The 23689-nt window shown below is 40.5% G+C and overlaps 1 protein-coding gene across 1 annotated transcript in view; it reads left to right on the top strand.

The window, feature by feature from the left end:
* The first annotated feature begins 1628 nt into the window (after window positions 1-1628).
* LOC124742262 (molybdenum cofactor biosynthesis protein 1-like) overlaps window positions 1629-23689 on the top strand; it is a 29464-nt gene continuing 7403 nt past the window's right edge. Inside the window, exons 1-3 of the mRNA XM_047248792.1 lie at window positions 1629-1718; window positions 9849-10021; window positions 18633-18718. Of these exons, the coding sequence (XP_047104748.1) occupies window positions 1629-1718; window positions 9849-10021; window positions 18633-18718 (349 nt within the window). The remainder of the gene's footprint in view (window positions 1719-9848; window positions 10022-18632; window positions 18719-23689) is intronic.

Genomic DNA, 23689 nt, shown 5'->3' with positions numbered 1-23689 from the left:
CCTGTATGTTCCCATGTTGACAACACTGTTGAATTACAATTTCTGTGGCTCGGGAGCAATGAGATTGGGCAGTGAATCAATAGAAATGTGTCTTCTGGTTGAATCATTCATGTTTCGCATTACACCTGCTTGACGGTTTTGTGCACATACACTGTCAACAGAGTGAATTGGTGCTTGAAAGGTGCACTTTGCTACAGACGTAGGCCAGTGGGAGCAATATTATGCTATGGAGGACATTCACCTGGTCTTCTATGGGTCCTGTGGTAGTAACTGAAGGCTCCATAACAGCTTTGTTCTGTGTGAACATTATTGTGCACTGTCCGCACCCTGTCCCTAATGAAGGTGACATGTTTCAACAATATGACTTTCAGTGTCACGAGGCCAGAATCAAATTCACCCCTTCTGAATCTGATGGAATACATCTGCGATGCTATCAGATACCAGTTCTGCACCCAGAAACCACTGATCTCCAATTTATGGGAATTACATGACCTGTGCTTAGACATGCAGTGCTGCATAATGCTGGGAACATACCTCACATAATGCTGGGAACATACTTGAAATTTGTTGAACTTGTCCCACACAAAATCACTGCTGTATTGTGTTCCAACAGTGGACAAACACATTATCAAACAGGAGGTCATAGTGTTTTGTCTCATCAGTTTATATATTCAATGCTTGAATGAAAGGTGTGCTCTTTTCCTATTTTCTGCCATTGCGTGTATGCGTAAATAAGGATGTTCTACCATTTGGGCTTGTTTATATGAAGGCTGTCAGTGTTACCACCTGCACAGATACTAAATGCTCCTTTTGTGAAGACCTTTTATCTTGAGAACACTTTTAACTTTGTTTCACAAATGGCAGCACAGTTTCAAGAAAGCTTCATAATTTAATGTAATAGTTAAAATAATACCTTCAGCAAAAGATGTGTGCGTTGGAGTGGGGAAAAAGATTGGAGATGTATGTAGTTTAATTTTCGTAAATTGTTAAGAAGGTTAACAGCTTGGCATGCTAAGATAAATTCAGACATTCTCTAAAAAAAGAGAAAAAGATTAATTTAACAGAATCAGTGAGGTATACAAATTTAACAACAGACTTGTAGAACCATTATTTTGTAGGTCAGATTAGATTAGATTCAGCTTTTGTTCCAAGACCCAAAACATGAGATGATTCTCATGTTGAATACCCTGATCATTTGTCAGGAGATTGTCAAACTAGGTGAATACAATACAAACTGGAACAGCTAATATTTTCAGAATTGATACGCTGTCAGACTGAAACATTGTTATGCACTATTAATAAATTTATCAAACAAAAAGTACATAATTTTGACTGTTATGACAAAGTGCTCTCAGAACTGAAATCTAACAGACATTCTTATTTAAGCTGGCCTAACAGCCACTGTTAAGATATTCATCTATAGAGTCTTTCAAACTCTGTTTAAACCATGCTTTATCTGATACCAAGTTTTTAATGGTGTCTTTCTTCCACAGATAAATTGTGTTGTAACGCGAGGTTTTAATGAAGATGAAGTGTGCAGTTTTGTGTAGTTAACAAAAGAGAGTAATGTTGACGTAAGATTTATCAAGTACATGCCTTTCAGCGGCAACAAATGGAATGATGGGAAGATGGTCTCATTTAGTGAAATGCTCCAAATAATTAGAAAGCAGTGGCCTAACTTCGATCCTCTTCCCAATGGGCCCAATGATACCTCAAAGGTACGTGCAGTATTACATATGAACATACATTGAAAATAATTTAATGTTTATGACTTACTACCAATCACAAGAATACTTCACATCTGCTGGTGGTATGAGAGATGGACTGGTTTAGTTATATATTTCTCATCCCATTCAGTAAGTCTGTCCTGGCCTAGGTTTCTCTGTAGCTTTTCTGCAACTCTCCCTATTTCCTAAACCTTGACAAGCCTTTTCTTTCTTCCCTTTTCCTTCCCCTTCATTGTTTCTGCCAGAAGAAGAAGCCACTGGCTCCAAAAGCTTGCACATTTCCGTAACTTTAAGGGGAGTTAGAAGGGGAAAACATTCTTGTTCACTTTTTCGGGTTTTTATCTGATTATAAAATTTGCAATTTTCCAAAAAAATGATATGTATATTACTTATAAACTTGCGTGGGAAGTATTTTAGTTTATTTTCTAAAATATAATCTACACCAGTTGAAAATGTTAAAATTTTTACATGCATTATTTCGAGACCTAATAAAATCGGTAATTTTTTATATACAGGGTAGTCCATTGATCATGACTGGGCCAAATATCTCACGAAATAAGTGTCAAACGAAAAAACTACAAAGAACGAAATTTGTCTAGCTGGAAGGGAGAAACCAGCTGGCGCAATGGTTGGCCTGCTATAAGGCACTGCCATAGCTCAAACTGATATCAACTGTGTTTTTTAAAATAGGAACCCCATTTTTTATTACGTATTCGTGTAATACGTAAAGAAATAGGAATGTTTTAGTTTGACCACTTTTTTCGCTTTGTGATAGATGGCGCTGTAATAGTCACAAACATATGGCTCATAATTTTAGACGAACAGTTGGTAACAGGTAGGTTTTTTAAATTAAAATACAGAACGTAGGTACATTTGAACATTTTATTTCGGTTGTTCCAATGTGATACATGTACCTTTGTGAACTTATTATTTCTAAGAACCCATGCTGTTACGGCGTGATTACCTGTGAATACCACATTAATGCAATCAATGCTTAAAATGATGTCTGTCAACCTCAATGCCTTTGGCAATACGTGTAATGACATTCCTCTCAACAGTGAGTAGTTCGCCTTCCGTAATGTTCGCACATGCATTGACAATGCACTGACGCATGTTGTCAGGCATTGTCGGTGGATCACAATAGCAAATATCCTTCAACTTTCCCCACAGAAAGAAATCTGGGGACGTCAGATCCGGTGAACGTGCGGGCCATGGTATGGTGCTTTGACGACCAATCCACCTGTCATGAAATATGCTATTCAATAATGCTTCAACCGCACGCAATCTATGTGCCGGACATCCATCATGTTGGAAGTACATCGCCATTCTGTCATGCAGTGAAACATCTTGTAGTAACATTGGTAGAACATTACGCAGGCAATCAGCATACATTGCACCATTTAGATTGCCATCGATAAAATGGGGGCCAATTATCCTTCGTCCCTTAATGCCACACCATACATTAACCTGCCAAGGTCGCTGCTGTTCCACTTGTCGCTGCCATCGTAGATTTTCCGTTGGCCAATAGTGCATATTATTGCGGTTTAGGTTACCGCTGTTGGTGAATGATGCTTCATCGCTAAATAGAACGCATGCAAAAAATCTTTCATCGTCCTGTAATTTCTCTTGTGCCCTGTGGCAGAACTGTACATGACGTTCAAAGTCATCGCCATGCAATTCCTGGTGCATAGAAATATGGTACGGGTGCAATCGATGTTGATGTAGCATTCTCAACACCGACGTTTTTGAGATTCCCAATTCTTGCGCAATTTGTCTGCTCCTGATGTGTGGATTAGCTGCCCCAGCAGCTAAAACACCTACTAGGGCATCATCATCATTTGTTGCAGGTCGTGGTTGGTGTTTCACATGTGGCTGGACACTTCCTGTTTCCTTAAATAATGTAACTGTCGGGCGAATGGTCCGGACACTTCGATGATGTCGTCCAGGATACCGAGCAGCATACATAACACACGCCCCTTGGGCATTTTGATCACAATAACCATACATCAACACGATATCGACCTTTTCCGCAGTTGGTAAACGGTCCATTTTAACACGGGTAATGTATCACGAAGCAAATACCGTCCGCACTGGCAGAATGTTATGTGATACCACATACTTATATGTTTGTGACTATTACAGCAGCTGGCCAGAGTGGCCGAGCGGTGCTAGGCACTACAGTCTGGAAACGCGCGACCGCTACGGTCGCAGGTTCGAATCCTGCCTCAGGCATGGATGTGTGTGATGTCCTTAGGTTAGTTAGGTTTAAGTATTTCTAAGTTCTAGGGGACTGATGACCTCAGAAGTTAAGTCCCATAGTGCTCAGAGCCATTTGAACCATTTTTGACTATTACAGCCCCATCTATCACAAAGCGAAAAAAGTGGTCCAGCTAAAACATTCATATTTCTTTACGTACTACATGAATATGTAATAAAAAATGGGGGTTCCTATTTTTAAAAAATGCAGTTGATATGAGTTTGACCTATGGCAGCGCCATCTAGCAGGCCAACCATAGTGCCATCTGGTTTCTCCCTTCAAGCTAGACGAATTTTGTTCTTTGTAGTTTTTTCATTTGATGCTTATTTCGTGAGATATTTGGCCTGGTCACTATCAATGGACCACCCTGTAGAAAGCTGTGGATTGCTGTGTTATGAAGGTTAAATTATGTGTTTGTATTGGTAGCAGTGTCAAAAATAGTATCGTATCTTTTCATAGTATAAACATGCTTTGTATATCAAAGTGCTAACGTTTTTCCGAGGAAAAGTGACGAATAGACTGGTAAATCTCTCAGAAAGTATGACTCCAAAATGAAGTGTTTTTAAGAAATGTGGGTTTCATGGTAATAAAATTTTGAATAAAGAGAAACATTGTATTCAGCATGTGGTGTGTGAAGTTACAGACAGTGAAATACTGGCAAATTCATGAGTATCTAGAGAAACACCCATTAGTGCTTCGAAGATTAAAATAAAACATAGTGATAACACAGTTATCTCAAAACAAACCTCATGCAAACGGTAGGTTAGGTTATATTCTGATACATTTACACATCCTAATAGGGATGTTATGTGAATGTGTGTGCTGTATGTTTGTGGAGGGCCAGTTAGTTTACATGAAGACATTGAGGTATCAAATGGACAAGCCAGGAAACTTATCATTAATTCTGCCAGTTGTAAATATACTAATTCATTTTGGAGTTCTGATAAGTGTAAAGATAATTATTTTAAAATAAATATTAGGTGGTTTTATGGATTGAGAGCTATTGGCAAAGGACACACTGCAGCAGAAACAATGTGTGTCGTGATGTATATGCCACGCCCACTTTGTAAAATGGACAAGTATGCAGGATTTATTGGAGCTGCTGTGAAATCTGCTGCCTGTGATTCAATTAAGGGTGCTGCAAATGAAGCTGCTGAAATAAACGATGGTATGATTGACATATCAGTAGCTTTTGGGGCACTTGGTAGAAGTGCAGCTGCAGTTCTAAGAATTCTGTTGCTACAGTGACCAGTGTGGATACTGGAAAGCTAATAGATTTCCAAATTTTAACCAAATATTGTTATAAGTATAAATCAGGGAATGAAGAAGGGCATATCTGTGACAGAAATTATGAAGGACAACTAGTCGTACGGAGGCCTGTGCAGCTGTTGAAATTTATAATCGATCTGTAAACTAAAGGGGAGTGTGTTACACTAAGTTCTTAGGTTAGGCAGACTCAAATGCGTATAACAGTGTAGTAGCCACTCAGCCTTATGGTGAGAAGCTTATCACAGAAATGGAATGTGTTGGTCATGTCCAGAAGAGGATGGGTACCAGATTGAGGAAGTTGAAACAAAGTTTGAGAGACAAGAAATTTTCAGGTGGTAAGACCATAAGAAGCAGGCTGACAGACAACATGATTGATTAACTACAACAGTATTATGAGATTGCCATTAGAAATAATACTGAGGATTTGTTGAAAATGAAGCAGGCAGTATGGGCTACCTTCTTCCAGAGACTGTCAGCTGATGATAAACCAGTACACCATCTTTGCCCTCCTGGATCTGGTTCATGGTGCAATTACCGCAATGCCCAGTACTCAAACAGGTCATACAGCCATAAACATTCCATCCCAGCAGCAGTTGTGGATATCATAAAACCTGTTTACAGAGACCTGGCAATCCTGAATTGTTGAAGAAGTGTCTGCATTGTCAGACTCAAAATCCCAATGAGTCATTCAATAATCTTATAGTGTCAATGTCATCGTAACTGCCGTCTGCGTCACGTCTGCTGTGCAGCGAGCTACGCTAGTTTAAGTATTAACTCTATTTTTTTACTTGTCACTTCTTCTTCCGTGTGTTTTTGCTTTTAGGAAGCTTTAATTGTCGAGTGCTAGTAATAGTGTTCCATAGATTTTGTGTTTGTTTTCAATACAGTCAGAGAGAGTCCGTTTAGTCAGCCATAGCGCCAGTAGTGCTAGTGTTTGTTTTGAATACAGTCCAGAGACAGGTAGTGCTATTTTCATTGTTTTCTACAGGAAGTATCTAGTAACCACAATTTAGTCAACTATCAGCCGCCTTTAGTGAATTAGCAGTCTAGTTATAAGTTGATTAACTCTCTACAGTAAATTGATTTCTTAGGATGGATAGGATGTGAGACTGCTGTGTACGGACACAGGAGGAGCTGGCCACTGTTCGCGAACAGCTGAACGTGTTGATGGCCGTGGTTAGCCGTCTTCTGGCTGCTGCCTCGGAGTGTAGTGGCAGTGGGGAGTCTGGTGCATTGCATGGTACACCCCAGGTGTTACATGCTTCACCCACTGACCCTGCTGTCGACACATCTTTGCGGGTACCGGGCGCGGTTGGGCCACCCTCTTCCCAAGGGGAGTGGCGGGTTCAGCGGCGTTCGCGGCGCACGAGGCGGAGGGTCAGTGTGGAGGCTGGCCGTGTGGCATCGTCCGTTCTGCCTGTGAGTGGACATGTGGCCACTCCTTGAGCAAGGTCCGAGCAGGCACATGGGGGGGAGGGGTTTATTAGTTATTGGGAGCTCCAACGTTAGGCGGGTGATGGAGCCCCTTAGGGAAATAGCGGAATGGTCGGGGAAGAAGGTCGGTGTTCACTCTGTCTGCTTGCCGGGGGTCTCATCCGAGATGTGGAGGAGGCCGTGCCGGCAGTGATAGAGAGCATTGGGTGCACCCGACTGCAAATTGTTGCTCATGTCGGCACCAATGACTCCTGCCGTCTGGATTCAGAGGTCATCCTCAGTTCGTACAGGCAGTTAGCAGAGTTGGTGAAGGCGGAAAGCCTCGCGGGGTGGAATCTGAGCTAACTATTTGCAGTATCGTTCCCAGAAACGATAGTGGTCCTCTGGTTTGGAGCCGAGTGGAAGGCTTAAACCAAGGGCTCAGACCACTCTGCGGAGATCTGGGGTGCAAATTTCTCGACCTCCGCTATCGGGTGGAGAAATGTAGGGTCCCCCTGAATAGGTCATGTGTGCACTACATGCAAGAAGCGGCTACAAGGGTAGTGGAGTATGTGTGGAGTGCACATGTGGGGTTTTTAGGTTAGAGAATTCCCTCCCTAGGCCCGACAAGACACCTCCTGAGATGCGACAAGGTAGGAGTAGACAAAATGCAACAGGGAATAACAATATTAATGTGCTAATAGTAAACTGCAGGAGTGTCTATAGAAAGGTCCCAGAACTGCTCTGATTAATAAACGGTCACAATGCCCACATAGTACTAGGGACAGAAAGTTGGCTGAAACCAAATGTAAACAGTAATGAAATTCTAAACTCAGATTGGAATGTATACCGCAGAGACAGGCTGGACAGTGAAGGGGGAGGCATGTTTAAAGCGATAAGAAGTGCAATAGTATCGAAGGAAATTGACGGAGATCCGAAATGTGAAATAATTTGGGTGAAGGTCATGGTTAAAGCAGGCTCAGACATGGTAATTGGATGTCTCTATAGGCCCCCTGGCTCAGCAGCTGATGTGGCTGAGCACCTGAAGGATAATTTGGAAAATATTTCGAGTAGATTTGCCCACCATGTTATAGTTCTGGGTGGAGATTTTAATTTGCCGGATATAGACTGGGAGACTCAAACTTTCATAACGGGTGGCAGGGGCAAAGAATCCAGTGAAATTTTTTAAGAGCTTTATCTGAAAACTACCTTGAGCAGTTAAACAGAGAACCGACTCATGGCGATAACATATTAGACCTTCTAGTGACAAACAGACCTGAACTATTTGAAACGGTTAATGCAGAACAGGGAATCAGCGATCATAAAGCAGTTACTGCATCGATGATTTCAGCCGTAAATAGAAATATTAAAAAAGGTACGAAGATTTTTCTGGTTAGCAAAAGTGACAAAAATCAGATTTCAGAGTACCTGATGGCTCAACACAAAAGTTTTGTTTTAAGTACAGCATGTCATTCTCAATGGAGAGAAGTCTTCCGAAGTAAGAGTGATTTCAGGTGTGCTGCAGGGGCGTGTCGTAGGACCGTTGCTATTCACAATGTACGTAAATGACCTTGTGAATGACATCGGAAGTTCACTGAGGCTTTTTGCGGATGATGCTGTGGTATATTGAGATGTTGCAACAGTGAAAAATTGTACTGAAATGCAGGATGATCTGCAGCGAATTGATGAATGGTGCAGGGAATGGCAATTGAATCTCAATGTAGACAAGTGTAATGTGCTGCGAATACATAGAAAGAAAGATCCCATATCGTTTAGCTACAATATAGCAGATCAGCAATTGGAAGCAGTTAATTCCATAAATTATCTGGGAGTATGCATTAGGAGTGATTTAAAATGGAATGATCATATAAAGTTGATCGTCGGTAAATCAGGTGCCAGACTGAGATTCAGTGGAAGAATCCTAAGGAAACGCAATCCGAAAACAAAGGAATTAGGTTACAGTACACTTGTTCGCCCACTGTTTGAATACTGCTCAGCAGTGTGGGATCCATACCAGATAGGGTTGATAGAAGAGATAGAGAAGATCCAACAGAGAGCAGCATGCTTCGTTATAGGATCATTTAGTAATCGTGAAAGCGTTACGGAGATGTTAGGTAAACTCCAGTGGAAGACTCTGCAGGAGAGACGCTCAGTAGCCCGGTACGGGATTTTGTTGAAGTTTCGAAAACATACCTTCACCGAGGAGTCAAGCAGTATATCTCGCGAAGAGACCATTAGGATAAAATGAGAGAGATTAGAGCCCGCACAGAGGCATACCGACAATCCTTCTTTCCACGAACAATACGAGACTGGAATAGAAGGGAGAACCAATAGAGGTACTCAAGGTACCCTACACCGTCAGGTGGCTTGAGGAGTATGGATGTAGATGTAGATGTAGACCAAAAAATGTTTTTCTCGTAATGAAGACACTAAAGTGGGGGTCAGCTATGCTGTTATTGCTTTTAATGATGGCAACATTGGTAGCGTGAAAGTGCTACAACATATGGGAATTAATTCTGGAGCAAACTGCATCAGAGAATTTGAATGGATGGACAAGGTTTGCATTGGTAAAGCAAAGTATGCAGCACAGTTGGCCACTACGGTGTCCAGAAAGAAGAAAACAAGAAAAAACTTAAAAAAGATCAAGAGGATGATATACAGTAAGGTGCAGGGTGCTTCTGAGTGACTAAAAATAAAATGTTAAGCATATATTGAGTTACAGTCTATTAAAACTTTAAAAACTCTTCCTGAAAATTTACATTTTCTCTTGCATTTTTCCCTAAATCTCAGAAACTACTTCGAGTAGCGAATTCAAATTTTCAGGGAGTAATAACATACGTATCCTGAGTCTTCTTAACTAAAAGAAAAACATAATGTTATGTATAAATAAAATTATTTAGAATAACATACAAAAAAGTACACAAAATTTTAACTGTGTAATTAAAAAATTGTATTTCCAAAAGCAGTGGCTGAAATGCAATTATTGTAAGACTCAGAACATATAGTTTAATGTGCTGTAAAAGTTTCTTGTCAATGGCTACAGTTGTTCCTGAAATACGGGGAAGTTAAGTCACTAAATTTAACATTGTCAGGATAGGGCGTTCAAACTCCCCTTAATGCACGTTTTCTCCTTCCTCCACTTGGTGAGCGACACATTTATAGTATTTTCCCAACAGCAGTAGCTATTTTCTTACAATTTCTTTTTGCCGGCATACCATGTCCCGGGCTTCAAGGGATGTGTGGGATTTATTACCTCAATGAGTGAACACTTCTGTGGCACGTGCAACCGTTTACGGATAACAGTTGATGGCAATTTGGAGGTGTGTCTCTTTGGGAATTCAGAGATATCTCTCAGGTGAGTGATGAAACATAGAATAATCGTGTCCAAGTGAAAGTTCATGCGAGGAAACCATAAAATTACTAGAAGACTGACAGACTGATCAGTATTTTACCTTCAGGAGGTGAAATTCCAAAACTTCTTATAGACACATTCGTTCCTCTTGTCCTCACATTAGTCGTGGAGTCCGAGTGACCTTTCAGACCTTCAGAAACTTATCCCTCTTTCCTCTCTCATGAAGGAACTGATAGTTCCAAATGCTGAGTATAGAATAATACTTTTAAACTGTTTGCCATGCACATTAGGTATGTGGTTGGTATATGGAAGAGATAAACTGCAGTTAAATCCAGCAGGTATGAAATGAGTAATCTTTTCTTGAAGTTTTCAGCTTGCACCCTCCTCCCTCCCAGACATACAAACCAGATACCTCTAGCTAAATAATTTGTGAGTATATATAATTTGCCTCTGTCAACATCATGTTACACTAACCTATTTGTGAGATTAAATTAAAGGAAAGTAATCAGGACTGGAAATTATGTAAAGACATTTTTAGCTATGTCCCTAGGTTGTAATAAAGTTAACACAGTATTTCTGTCCATGTGATGGTAACTATGATTCGCCAGCCACCGTTGCCAAGCGGTTCTAGGCGCCTCAGTCCACAACCGCGCGACTGCTACGGTCGCAGGTTTGAATCCTGCCTTGGCTCAGATGTTAAGTCCCATAGTGCCCAGAGCCATTTGAACTGTGATTCATGATTATCAGAGTCTATATGTTCCAAATAAAAATTGGAACTTCATGTGTATAAATGTACAAATTATTAGACAATGGGACCAACAACTGACACTTCTAAATTGATGACTAGACTAAGAGATTAATAATAGGAAAAAAACTGCAAGTTACTTGGCGATAAGTTTGTTTCAGGACATGGTAAGGGGGGTGGGGGGTGGGAAGAATCAGCTCTCTCTTTGTGAGCATAACAGAAATCCTTTACCAACCGAAGGTAAAATAAGGTATATAAATATAGGGTCAAACAATTAATTTAAGTATCTTAGAAACCAAATGACTAATGAAATTGGAAGCTAAGAAAAGTAAGTTCGTAGTAAGTAGGGTGAAACACAGGGGGCTGCAACATATTGCCATTATTGTTTGACTTGTCTATCAAAGAAAAAAGAAATGGATCAAAACAAAATAAAAGTGAGAATGGAAATGTATCAGAAGCAGATAGGAATAAGCAAGGAGCATATTCTTTAATAAATAAAAAAAAAAAAAACTGACATGTGAGGCAGATGCTCCTACAATTTTATGTTCAAAGCACAGCAGTCTGTGAAAGCAAAATATTTATGACATTGAAAAAAGAAAATCAGTGAGTGAAAAGTGTGTGTAGGTGAATTGTGGTGAAAGACTGGATATTGGAACTTCTGTTAGGCTGCCCAGTATTAGTTAACTTGGTAGTAAAGGAGCAAGTTTGCAAGGGCAGATAACTGTTTGACTACGTAAAATAGAGTGGGAGTATGGAAAAGCTAGTCCAAGATAGGATGAAAAAGATAACAGCAACTTAAAAAATGAATTGATAAGTTACCATGAACCCCATTCCAATCTAGTGAATGCAGTGGTTGACAATATCTTGTGACATTCGCCTATAAGGCTCAAACAATAATTGCTAAATAAAAATACAAAATGTTGACAAGACTGTATCTAAGCTGTCACTCTCTTTTGAAACAAGGGTGTTTAAACCAACAAACACGCAGGAAAGCAGGGACAACTCGCACACTAGAGAAGGATGGGCAGTATCATTGAAGGAGTGAGCATAAACTGTGTGGAATATGTGTGGTGCAAGTAATGAGAAGAGGAAAAATGTTGATCTGGAAACAAGGGAATAAAAATTTGCCACGTGAAGACACAACATGGTACTGTGCTGATGAGTGTGTACAAGTGGTGATATACAATATACATTGATAAAGGAACTCTGCATTGGGGCCAGAAGACCACGCAATGCTCTTTGAGAGATATCCTCTACTATATATCTATGGAGAGTTAGGGGGTCAGTATACAACTCTCCAGGCTGTTATCAACTTCCAGAAGTTGAAGACACTACTTCTCACTTGAGTAGCTCCTCAGCTGGAACTACAAGCAGAGTGTACCCTATTCCAGTCTGTCCACCGAGCAGAATTTCCCGGCTCTACAAGGAATTGAACCTGATCCCTTTCTATGGCACGCCTGTGGCATACTGACTGCATAGCTGTGGCAAGAGTCATAATATACACTTGTGAACAATTGAGTTATAACTATTCTGTTTATTGGGGAGAGAGTATGTATATTGCCACCGTGAATGAAATAGTTTAGTGTATCGTAACTGGAATGTATTCAGACCTCGTACTTGTGTGAGAGCGCAGTGTCTTAGACACTTGTAGTGTTTGTCTTAGCATGAACTAACCGGTGAGCCTTACTTTCTAGTATTTTTAATTATATATCATTACTGGTGCCTCTGGCACTTTTGTGTTGCAATAGCTTGCAATAGCAAACATTGAGTCAACCATGGTTTTTGGATTAGAAGTAGAGGTCAGCTGGGTTGACATTGGGAATAGAGTGATGGGAAGTGGACAATAAGCAGTTATATCGAAGGATGCATTATTTGATATGTTAAGGTTAATTACAAAATGTGGAGTGGAGAATTTTTCACGTTGAGCAGAAGTAAGTTTACAGGACCAGATGTCAAATTACACATGATCAGTGTGAATCCCTATAGTCAGCATGAACACTGGCACACAGAATAATTTATAGGTAGCCTTGCTGTATATAAAAAATCAGATTTGTGCTGAACTGTCATGAACAAACTGTCACTTCTCTGGAATAAATAGACTCTGATTTGTTAATTACATCTGTGTAAATGAAAAATATATTAAAAGGTAGAGTGCTGCTTACTGTAGAGGAGACATGTTACATTGTAGACAGGTACAATTAAAAAGGCACTTACACAAAGGTTTCGGCCACAGCCTTTATCAGCAAAAGAGATACAGAGAAACACACACATTCATACACACAGGCAAGCACATGTCACACACATATGACTGCCAACTCCAGCAGCTTGCCTCTAGCTGCTGGACTTGGCAGTTTTTTTTTTCTCTGTGTGTGTGTGCGTGCGTGCGTGCGTGCACACGCGGTGTGCTTGCTTGTGTGTTGTGCCTGTGTGCAACTTTGTTTTCTTTACGGTAAATACTGATCTATCTTTCCCTGCACTGTTGATATTCCTACCTGGAATTTCCATTGTTTAATCAGTGTAAATAAGAAGGACACAGTTACATATATTCTGTCACTTGAAGACTAATACATGAAGTCAGTGGACATTATTTTTTATTGCAGAGGATCTTTGTCACCACGAATTATTAATTTTGTGTGCCAGTTAATTAGACATGGTTTCATCCTTTCCTGGATGTGCCCTTTTTGTTAAATCTTCCTTCAAAAGATCTGATTTACTTTAAGTTAATAAACCTGAGTATTCAGAAAAAGGAGGTGCAGCTTACAGCTGCAGTGTCACAGTTGATCACAGGGTGATTTTATCACTGCCATATCGTGGGTACCCATGGCTCGAGACACTTATTCTATAAGGGTGTGTAGTCATTGGGCTTTCTTGTACCACAGTGTCAAAGGTGTAATGTGAGCAGATTTATTCAAGGAAAATACTACCACAATCAGCAGAGTGAACTGCTATGGACAACAGGATATCATTGACAGGGGTTACCACTGACTAGCATGGCTTTAGCAGTGAACAGGTGGGCCACAATGTAGCAAATGACTCACCAACTCAGTGACAGTCAATAAACAGTAACCATTCATGCCACTGGGAACTGTCACCTCTTTGTGGGATACAAAGATGCAATCTGCACACTGCTCATCGCAGTTACAAAGATTAGCATTGGTTCAGAACAGCACCAGGGGATGCTCGAAGCATGCAGGAAGGTCGTCTGTCTGATGATTTGCGGTACATATTGCCAAGGTGGCAGGGTGCAAAATAAGGAGTAATCAAAAAACTTCCATTTGAAGGCTGCATAGTTCAGATCAGTATGCCACACACACACACACACACACACACACACACACACACATACACACATATCCATCCGCACATATACCCTGCTTGTGTCTGTATATGTGCGGATTGGAATGACTCCTTAACCTCTCTCTTAAAACCCACATCCTTTCGTCTTTCCCTCTTTCCTGATGAAGCAACTGTGGGTTGCGAAAGCTTGAATTTTGTGTGTGTGTTTGTTTGTGTGTCTATCAACATACCAATGCTTTCGTTTTGTATGTTACATCATCTTTGTTTTTAGATATGTTTTTCCCATTTTGAATGTTTCCCTGTATTATATTATATATCAGTGCTTTCCTCTCCCACAACTATCCTGCAGACCTTGTCCACAAACAGATCTCCCAAGCAATACATTCCTCCCCACCCAACAACAATGTTACTACCCCCAGACCACACAGAAGCATTCCCCTTGTCACCCAATATTATCCTGGCCCAAATACATCAACTAATTACTCCGCCACAGATATGAATTTCTCAAGTCAAGCCCTGAAATGAGATCATCCCTTGACAATATTCTCCCCACACCACCCAGAGTTGCCTTTTGCCGACCCCCTAACCTCCGTAACATCCTTGTCAAACCCTACAATATTCCCAGACCACCTTCTCTACCCAGCGGTTCCTACCCCTGTAACCGACCCCGATGCAAAACCTGCCCCATGCATCCCCCCACAACCAACTACTCCAGCCCCGCTACTGGTAAAACATACACAACTCAAGGCAGGGCCACATGTGAGACAACACGTCATTTATCAGCTGACATGCCTGCACTGCACAGCCTTTTACATTGGTATGACGACAACTAAACTGGCTGAGCGCATGAATGGGCACAAACAAACTGTCCGCCTAGGAGATGTCCAATACCCAGTAGCGGAGCATATCCTCCAGCATAATTCTAGGGACCTAGGAACCTGCTACACCATATGTGCCATTTGGCTTCTCCCACCCAACACCAGTACCTCGGAACTGCGGAGATGGGAACTTGCACTCCAACACATCCTTTCATCCCGCCATCCCCCTAGACTGAACCTATGTTAACCAACCTCACTCCCATTTACTCTTTAGTCTTCTCCTCTTTCCCTTTCCTCTTTAGCCATTCATGCATCTTTTCATCCAACATAGTTGCGTTTATCTTTATACTATGTACCTCTTTACTTCTGTATTCATCCTCCTTGGTTTGAAGCTGGCACAGTAATTACAGTAGAATATCTTTGGCTTCCCTCTGACATCCATGCCTCCATCTTTGCTACCCTCCCTGTTTACCTTTCACCTGTTGCTTCATAACCTGGGTTGTGAATAACGGAATCCACTTTCCCTTCTTCCCCTTTTTTCCCCTCTCTCCTCCCTGATGAAGGAACAAAGTTCCGAAAGCTAGGATACGTCAATTTTCTGTTCTGTTTTGTGTATCTATCGGCTGTACTGAGCTGGCCAGGCCCTCTATCTCTTTGTTAGCATTTGTTTCATATACATAAACACACACACACACACACACACACACACACACACACACACACACACAGACAGGGTGATGCGTATTATCATTTAAAAACCTCCAAAGCACTGTATATGACCCTGAGACAAGTAATTTAATACAAGACACATGGAATCACAAATGTTGGATACGATACAAATGTTGGGAAATGTGTCAAAAGCGAATGACAAATGTCACCAGATGATGTACCTTGCCATGCTTGCAGTGGTTGAGCCTCTCGGCCTGTCACACTTGATCATCCCAACCCAAGTCAAGTATTCATATCATTGTGGCTACGGACACACATGTGCGACTTTAGTGATGGCATTCGGGATTTGAGTCTTGCATCTGGCAGGCAGTATTCTTTCATTGTGTTAAACAATTATGTATTTATATTGAAGTTTATTATTTTATTTACCGGCCTTGCAGTTTCCTTGATTTCTTGCAAAGTACAGTACAATGAAAACCTACCATATTGCATAACAAGTAGATGAGTATAAACTTCAGAATAGCATCATTGCCATAAAATGACCTATGTTTTCTTTACTAACTAATGTCTGTAAACAAAAAGAGAAGGGACAGAAGCAAAAAACACAAAATCAGAACTGCTTTTGCTTGATTACAGCAGGGACAATAATTTTGTAACATCTACATTTACAAAAGATCATATTTACAAAATGTTTTCGAAATTTGCTCTGTTTGCTCAAATGAAAGTATTGCACTGCTCAATCATTCCTTTACACTCAGCCCCAACTGCTGCACATGCTGTGGGGTATGTCATCTGGTTACGTCATATGTTCAGTGTTTCTCACCAATTTTTGGGGTATTTTGAAATGTACAAAAAGGCAAATGCAGAAAGTTATCACATTTTGCTGCACATTACCTGCGTCACAGAAAAATAATGTATACAAATCTTCTCAGATTTGCCACTGAATAACTTTGTGCAAGCCTCACAATATTTCACCAACACAACTGTTCGTCATCTTCAGGTAGTGGTGGGTCCTGTCATCACTGCTGCAAGATGTGACTGGTGATATTCGCACAGCAGAATTGAAATTTGTCAGGCTAGAAGCAGGAGTACGAATGTGTGGACAGGCACTCCCAGTTGGATGGAAATGCCATTCATAGTAGCCTTCTGTTTATGTGTTGTGGGCAATGACTGCACTTCTGGACACTCGTGTGGTTAAAAGCTGAATTAACTCTCTGCAAGGTGCTGCATCAGGTCATACATCGGAGGATCTGGTTTCTACTGTGTTAATTTCATGGCAGTCAGTGCTGGATTCTAGGCAGTGCTTAGTCAAAATTCCATATTCCTGTTGGCAAGATTGCCCACCGTATGGATACATGCCTCATTCTTAAAAACACAATCCTAGAGTGATGATGCTGAGGATAAAATTTCAGTCCTCTTGGGAAACGTGTGGTGCCCTGTATTCTGGCAGTGCTCTGCTACCACTAATTTACTGGGTGGCATTTTTGTCAGCGCTGTTGAACACAGTGTTCTTGCACAATGTGAGGTGTCTGCCCTATATAAGATTTGCCATAATGGCATCAGATCTTATATATGATCTGTGTTTTCTAAGGTCAAGATTGTCTTTAACTGAACACAAACAATTCCTTAGTTTTGCTGGTAGTCGAAAAACACACTTGATTCTGTTTCTCTTAGCAATTCTTTCTATTTTTGAAAACATGCCACTGAAATATGGCAAGAAAGCCATTTGCAGTGCTTGTCTAAGTATCTTCATTTACATCCCTACACTGAACTTGCTTTGCTCAGAACACATTGCAAATCTGTTTACAAGAATAACATTCTGCTGGAACACTGTTCTTAGGTGTTACAGTTCACCAGGCAGACTGTCGGTATCTGAGATCACGTGTGCTCTATGTGCCAGGGAGTGTAAGACACTACCACATTGTGCAGGGTGATGGCAACTTTTGGACCGCAAATATAACTCTGCATGTATCAGTTTGCAGTAGAGACTATGCCCCAGTGTTCTGTCAGCTTTTCTTCTAACCGTGACATCCAGGAATGGTAAGCTGCTATCTTATTGTACTTACACAGTGAACTGAATATTCAGATGGAGCGAGTGCAAATGCTGCAGGAACATAGGTAGTGTCTGTATTATGTGGGCCACACCACAAATGTCTCTTCAGCATTCTGCCAGAAGGAGGAATGTTGGATATTTACTAAGGGAAATAGAGGATCTCCCATGGGAGCACTGTCCACTTGATCAAAGTAGTTGGTGTTACATAAGAAATAGGATGAGGTATGCACATGTTTAAACAGCACCACAATTTCTTTCTCAAACTTGCTGCTAATAACCTCTAATGAGGGCTGCAGGGGCACTTTTGTAAGTAATGATATAACATTTGAGCTAACTAAAAGATCTGAAAGTTCTAGTTTAAGCATCTTCAGGTATTCTATGAAATCCTCTGAATTCTAAATATGATGGTCATAGTCATCCACATGATAAATTTCAAAGCTGTCACGTGGAAATTGCCAGTTGCATCTTGCAGCAGTGATAGTGGAAATCACCACCACCTGAAGATGTCAAAACGTTGTGTCACTGAAATATTGAGGGAGGGACTTGCATAATGTTATCTGGTGGGGAACCCAAAGTGTTTTTGCAACAGATCTATCAGGCAAGCCTGAAAATTCACATATACTCCAAGCAGTAAGTACCTGTTGTAAAATGGTCACATTAGTGAGCTTGGCAATTAATTAACAGTTTATCAATAAATTTGGCGTCATTTTGCAAGAAATTGTGCTATGTTCCACTACTCCCTCTTCAACAAAACTAATGTCAGTTTCTGCTCCACCTCTTCAGCCCGAGATCCTATGTATGCTCTTGAGCATTTGTGTAAGATACCTGTTTATTTATAAAAATAAAAGTAACTTCTATCATGACTTTCCCATTCTTGTCCAGTGGGTTTGTTATCCTGCTGTTGCCTACTGCAAACTACAGGATTACTGTTGAAGATTTCTGCAAAGTTTTTCTTCCTTTTTAGTGTACCAATATTTCACTGTGTGGTAATTGCCTGGTACTGTTTAACGGGTGTTTTAACTGTTGTTTCAGAGATGCAATACGAAGCAAATGCAGTGAGGATGACTTGCTTGCCATGATTGGGGCAGGAGTGAGTAGAAAGAAGAAACAGCATGCAGGTAAGATACATTACAGCAAATGTAACTCTATAGATAGAAAGAAAATTTCTGCTTAACAAGTCATAGCAAACATAAGATCAAAATAGAACGAAAAACAACAGTGATAGAACCTGTGTTTTTTGTGTAAAATTGGATTTAATTTTTTATTTAGTATTCATTCTGATTAATGCCCATTGGTCAACAGTACATTTCAGCCCTAGAATTTGGTTCTGCAAGGTCCACCAGATAACCATATATGGCTGTTGTAACTCCTTTATTGGACTTCAGAAGTTTTCCAGCAACAAATCTTTTTTTCTTTCTTTCTTTCTTTCTTTTTTTTTCTTTTTTAAAAAAAAGCTAAAATGCAGAAAACATCATAAAGGAAACACTCACAGAATAGCATCAGTGTACTTGAAACAATGGAAACTCCAGTAGGAATATAAACAATGTTGGAAAAGACAGATTACTACTTACTGATGAAGGCTGTGGCTGAAAGCTTTATGTAAGTGTCTTTTAATTCTGCCCATCTGCAGCCTAAGGCATCTTCTTTATGGTAAGTAACAGTCTGTCTTTTCCTTCATTATTAATTGGTGTTCTTTGTTTTTATTGCTGTTTAGCAAGCATTGTGTGGTATATAAGGGATGCGAATAGCGTCAGATGTTGAATCATCACTCTGGAGGATATGAAGGTGCTGCATATTGGTGTAGACAGCATTTTCTGATGAGAGTTTGAAAGAAACCTCATTGTGGATGTCCATTTGGTCGCCTGGTTAAACCTGGCAACATTTGTATTTTTTGAGTATTTGGATATGACAGTGGCCTGATGTTGGAAAGTAAGGGCATACTCATCATCAATGTTCCAGTTGACTACATCAGACCACTACAAGGGAGCATCACTGTGTAGTGTACTGAGTACATTGTAACCTGTTCACGTCTGTGACTGCCATCTGAGAACAAGTACAGTAAACTCTCATGCAGCTACACTTTTGGCTAGCTAGATTGACACTTGACAAGTTTCAATTTGCGTGCACCTGGAGCCAAGCCTTTGCTGGTGTTTTTTGGCAATCTACTGCTAATCAGTGCACTGGTGCGTGTCAAAAGTCCAAGTATTGTCAATTCATGCGTGTGTTGGTTGAAGCTCTATTGTGTTTCTTATTCGTATTGCGTGGTTTCATGCCACTGCCATCTATTGGAAGTCCTTGTAAGTACAGTACATACAGTATTGTTCTATGCAGCGCAACATAGCCCTGTCGAAACTGACAATTAGAGCGCGCCGCCTAACACTTTCCACTTGTTGTCGGTACATCAAAGCTGAATGTTTAACAGTGAACGTACAACACCCTGTTGTGTTGCCACGTGGGCTTGGGTAGAACAGAGGAAATGGCATAGATGTATCCAATGCCTTCATTTGATGGCTGCCACAGCCTGGTTTCAAAAGTCAAAAGTTTGTCTAGTGCATCTCGAGTGTTGTCAAGTTGTGCATCTGTGTGTTTCTGATTTGAGGTTTTGTGCTCCCACTATGTGCCTTAAAGTGTCCAGAGATAAAAGGGGCCAAAAACCATAAAGGACTCAGTCGAGTGTCTGTAAAAAGAACACTGAACGTGACTACGGGCACGAAACATAAAACGAATGTGATCTTGTTGGAAAAAGAGCTTCCCACTTTGCAGAGAATTGATGCTGGTGAGCCACCCACAAAAGTTGCTGCAGAGTAGGAGTACAATTACTGATCGGGAGACAAATCGATCAGGAATTGAAAATTTTTGTTCCATCCAAGCATTGGGCAGTGCAGTGAAATCTTGAAAAACAGTGAGAAAAGGTGCACATCCTCAGTTAGAAGAGGCATTATTTTTGTGGCACGAATAAATAAGAGCCAAAGGTGTGTCAGTTTCAGGTCCTCTACTTTGTCAAAATGAGCTGATGAGCTGATTGAAGGAAAGAAGCAAGAATTCCTCGGAAGTAATGGCCGGCAGGATCGTTTCAAGAAGCGGCATGGCATTCATGAAATTGCCATCAGTGCCAAATCATTATCTGGGGATGAAGCTGCTATGCTGATTTTAAGAAGAAACTGCACGCAATCATTGACAAAGGATATTATACTGGCAATCAGCTTTACAAATGTGATGAAACTGGGTTGAATTACAAAATGCTGCCAACGAAAACCCTTGCCTCTAAAGAAGAAGAAATGGCTTCTGGATACAAAAATATCAAAGAAAGATTTACTGTCCTCGCTTGCAGTAATGCCACTGGCAATCATAAACTGTGTCTTACTTTAATTGGCAAATCCAAAACACCAAGAGCATTTAGACACCAACCAACCAGCTTTGCCACTGAGGTACACAAATCAGTCTTAAGGCACGTATGAACAGTGCCATCATCAGAGAGTGGTTCCAGGCAGAGTTTGTTCCAGCTGTAGTAAATTACATGGCAGGAAATGGACTTCCTTGAAAAGCGCTACTTCTTGTGGACAATGCTCCTTATCACCCAGGTGATCTGCAAGATGGGGATATCAAAGTTGTATTTCTCCCACAAAATGTCACATCTCTATGTCAACCGATGGACCAAGGTATTCTTGAGGCGATGGAAAAACATTACAGATGCAAGATGCTGGAATACTTAGTAGGTGTGATTGATGCTGCAGATGATTTTGTGGAAGTTCTTAAAAAATCGATGTTTTAAGTGCCATTCATTGATTGCTGAAGCTTGGAGTCTAATTCCTCCACTTCCTCTTGTTAGGTCTTGGAAAAAACTCTTAGATCGTAAGGCAACCTAAGTGGTGGGAAGGAGGAGGCAACACCGAAACTCAAGCTGACATAATTTTGGTGAATTTACTGGAGAAGCTGGTTGTAAAGACACACACATCGAAGACATTGAAGAGTGGATGGAAAATGGCATTTTTTCATGTGCTTGAGGATGAAATCGTCCAAATTGTGACCGATCATAAAGTGTCAGAAGACTATGTTTCTGATGATGAATCAGAGAAAAATATTCCTCACACATTCTGTTACGAAGTGATCCAAACTGCCCTGGAGTACATCAGCCAATAGGAGGAGACGATTTATCCTGAAATAGTTTGATTTCAATGTTGGAGATGTATTGTTGCAGAAATAGTTTCTCAAGCAAAAAAACAAAAAAAAAAAAGACATTTGTGACTTCGTTACCAAAAAATAAACTCTAATGAAGCATCCTAGAACTTCTATGTCCATAACTTAAAAAGATTTTTTTTTTAACTTTTCTTGAAAGTTCCTCTAGACAGACTTTTCGTTCCTTTGAGTAATCTCTAGATTTGTTTCATAATTTTGTTCAGTAGTTTATTTTTTATTCAAAAGAGTAGATAATAAAATTAAAACTCCTGTTTTTCCTACTGCCAAATAAGGGAGATTTTTTCTGTAAGAATGCAAAATAAATGAGCTTTGTTATACAGCATTTAAAAACTTTGAGTTTTCAATCATAGTTTGGTGCCTTTTTAACATGTCAACACAATTTTTTCAGTAAAAAAGTGCAGGGTTATTTGCAACCGTATCAGTAACGTTTTACATACCCTACGCACGTTTTACGATTGTATTTCGCAATATTGATGCAATTTGGAGTGTTCACATGTGAAAAAAGGGGGACTTTGATTTATCTGAAATTTTCGTTATTGGAACCGGCCACCGTCCCGATCATTTTGGATAAACAGGAGTTCACTGTAATAGACTCCTTGCAACATGCTGTGTCATACAGCTAGGAGCAGCCAGACTATGGAATTGCCGTCCTGCGCATAGGCTGCCATTAAAACCCAAGCAAATGACTGCATGTGAAGTGGTGCCATGATCGAGAAGTACGGACTGCTAATGAATGGCGTCACATTATGTTCACTAATGAGTCCCGGTCCTGCACTGCTCCAAATGACTATCGTGGAGAAGTTTGACAGTGACCCGGGGAGATGGGGAGAGGTCCCATTCTTCCACATTTGGGGGGGGGGGGGGGTCACAAAGCAGTCCCATGGTGTGGGGAGCCATTGGGTATGACTTCAGGTCACGGCTTGTAATGGCCGAGGGAACTCTGATGGTACAGCAGTGTGTAATAGTATTGTGGTGCTATTTTTCAACAGGCCAGTGCTTGTCCACATGTAGTATGTGTCTCTTTAAATTGTCTGCGTGATGTTGATATACTCCTGTGGCCAGCAAAATCCCCATATCTGTCCCCGATAGAACATTATGGGACCAACATGGACGTCAACTCCATCCCACTGCCTGTATCCACGATTGCAATGTCCAGTTACAACAGTTGTGGATCACCTTTCTCAGGAGGGTATGCAGCAGCTTTACGACATCCTCCCGCACTGTCCAGACCAGACAGGGTGCATTGATGTATTGATAAGTGGGCTCAAACTGATAAGTTCTGTGTTAATTTGACTCTGTTTTGTTATGACTGAAATAACATCACATACGCTCTAAATTCGCTATGTTTCAATTTGTTTTCTCCCCACCTTCTGAGTGTCTCACTTTTTTTCAAGCAGTGTAATTTAAGACAGACATAAGAATATGAAAATGGGATGGCATATCACATTGCTATTCAACTATGCCCTTAAGAAAATTGTAAGATAATGGAGAAGAGCAGGTGCACTATTACACTGACTAGAACGTAAACTTAAAGATAGAATTATATTGTGTAACCTATACCGATGACATAATACTAATTGACAAAAACATCACTGATGTGCTAAAGCAATTTGAAATATTAAGGGAGCAAGCTAGGAAACTTAGACTACTAATTTCACATGGAGAAAAAATTCTTGGCTGATACCAAAATGGCACTGGGTGAACTTATATAGGCAATGACATAGTATTCGGTGTTAAAGAGTTTAAATAGTTAGGTGAAAAAGACCACTGAACATCATAATGAAAAGAAGGCCATAGAATCCAGACTTCAGAAAATACAAACTGTCTCTCAGTTAACTAAAAGTATTTTTCCTGGAACTCTAAAATCTAACATTGTACAACAGTGATCAAAT

This window comes from Schistocerca piceifrons, unplaced genomic scaffold (assembly GCF_021461385.2).
Source record: "Schistocerca piceifrons isolate TAMUIC-IGC-003096 unplaced genomic scaffold, iqSchPice1.1 HiC_scaffold_2281, whole genome shotgun sequence".
In the NCBI taxonomy this organism is placed as follows: domain Eukaryota; kingdom Metazoa; phylum Arthropoda; class Insecta; order Orthoptera; family Acrididae; genus Schistocerca; species Schistocerca piceifrons.
This window is presented reverse-complemented; position numbering and strand designations above follow the sequence as displayed.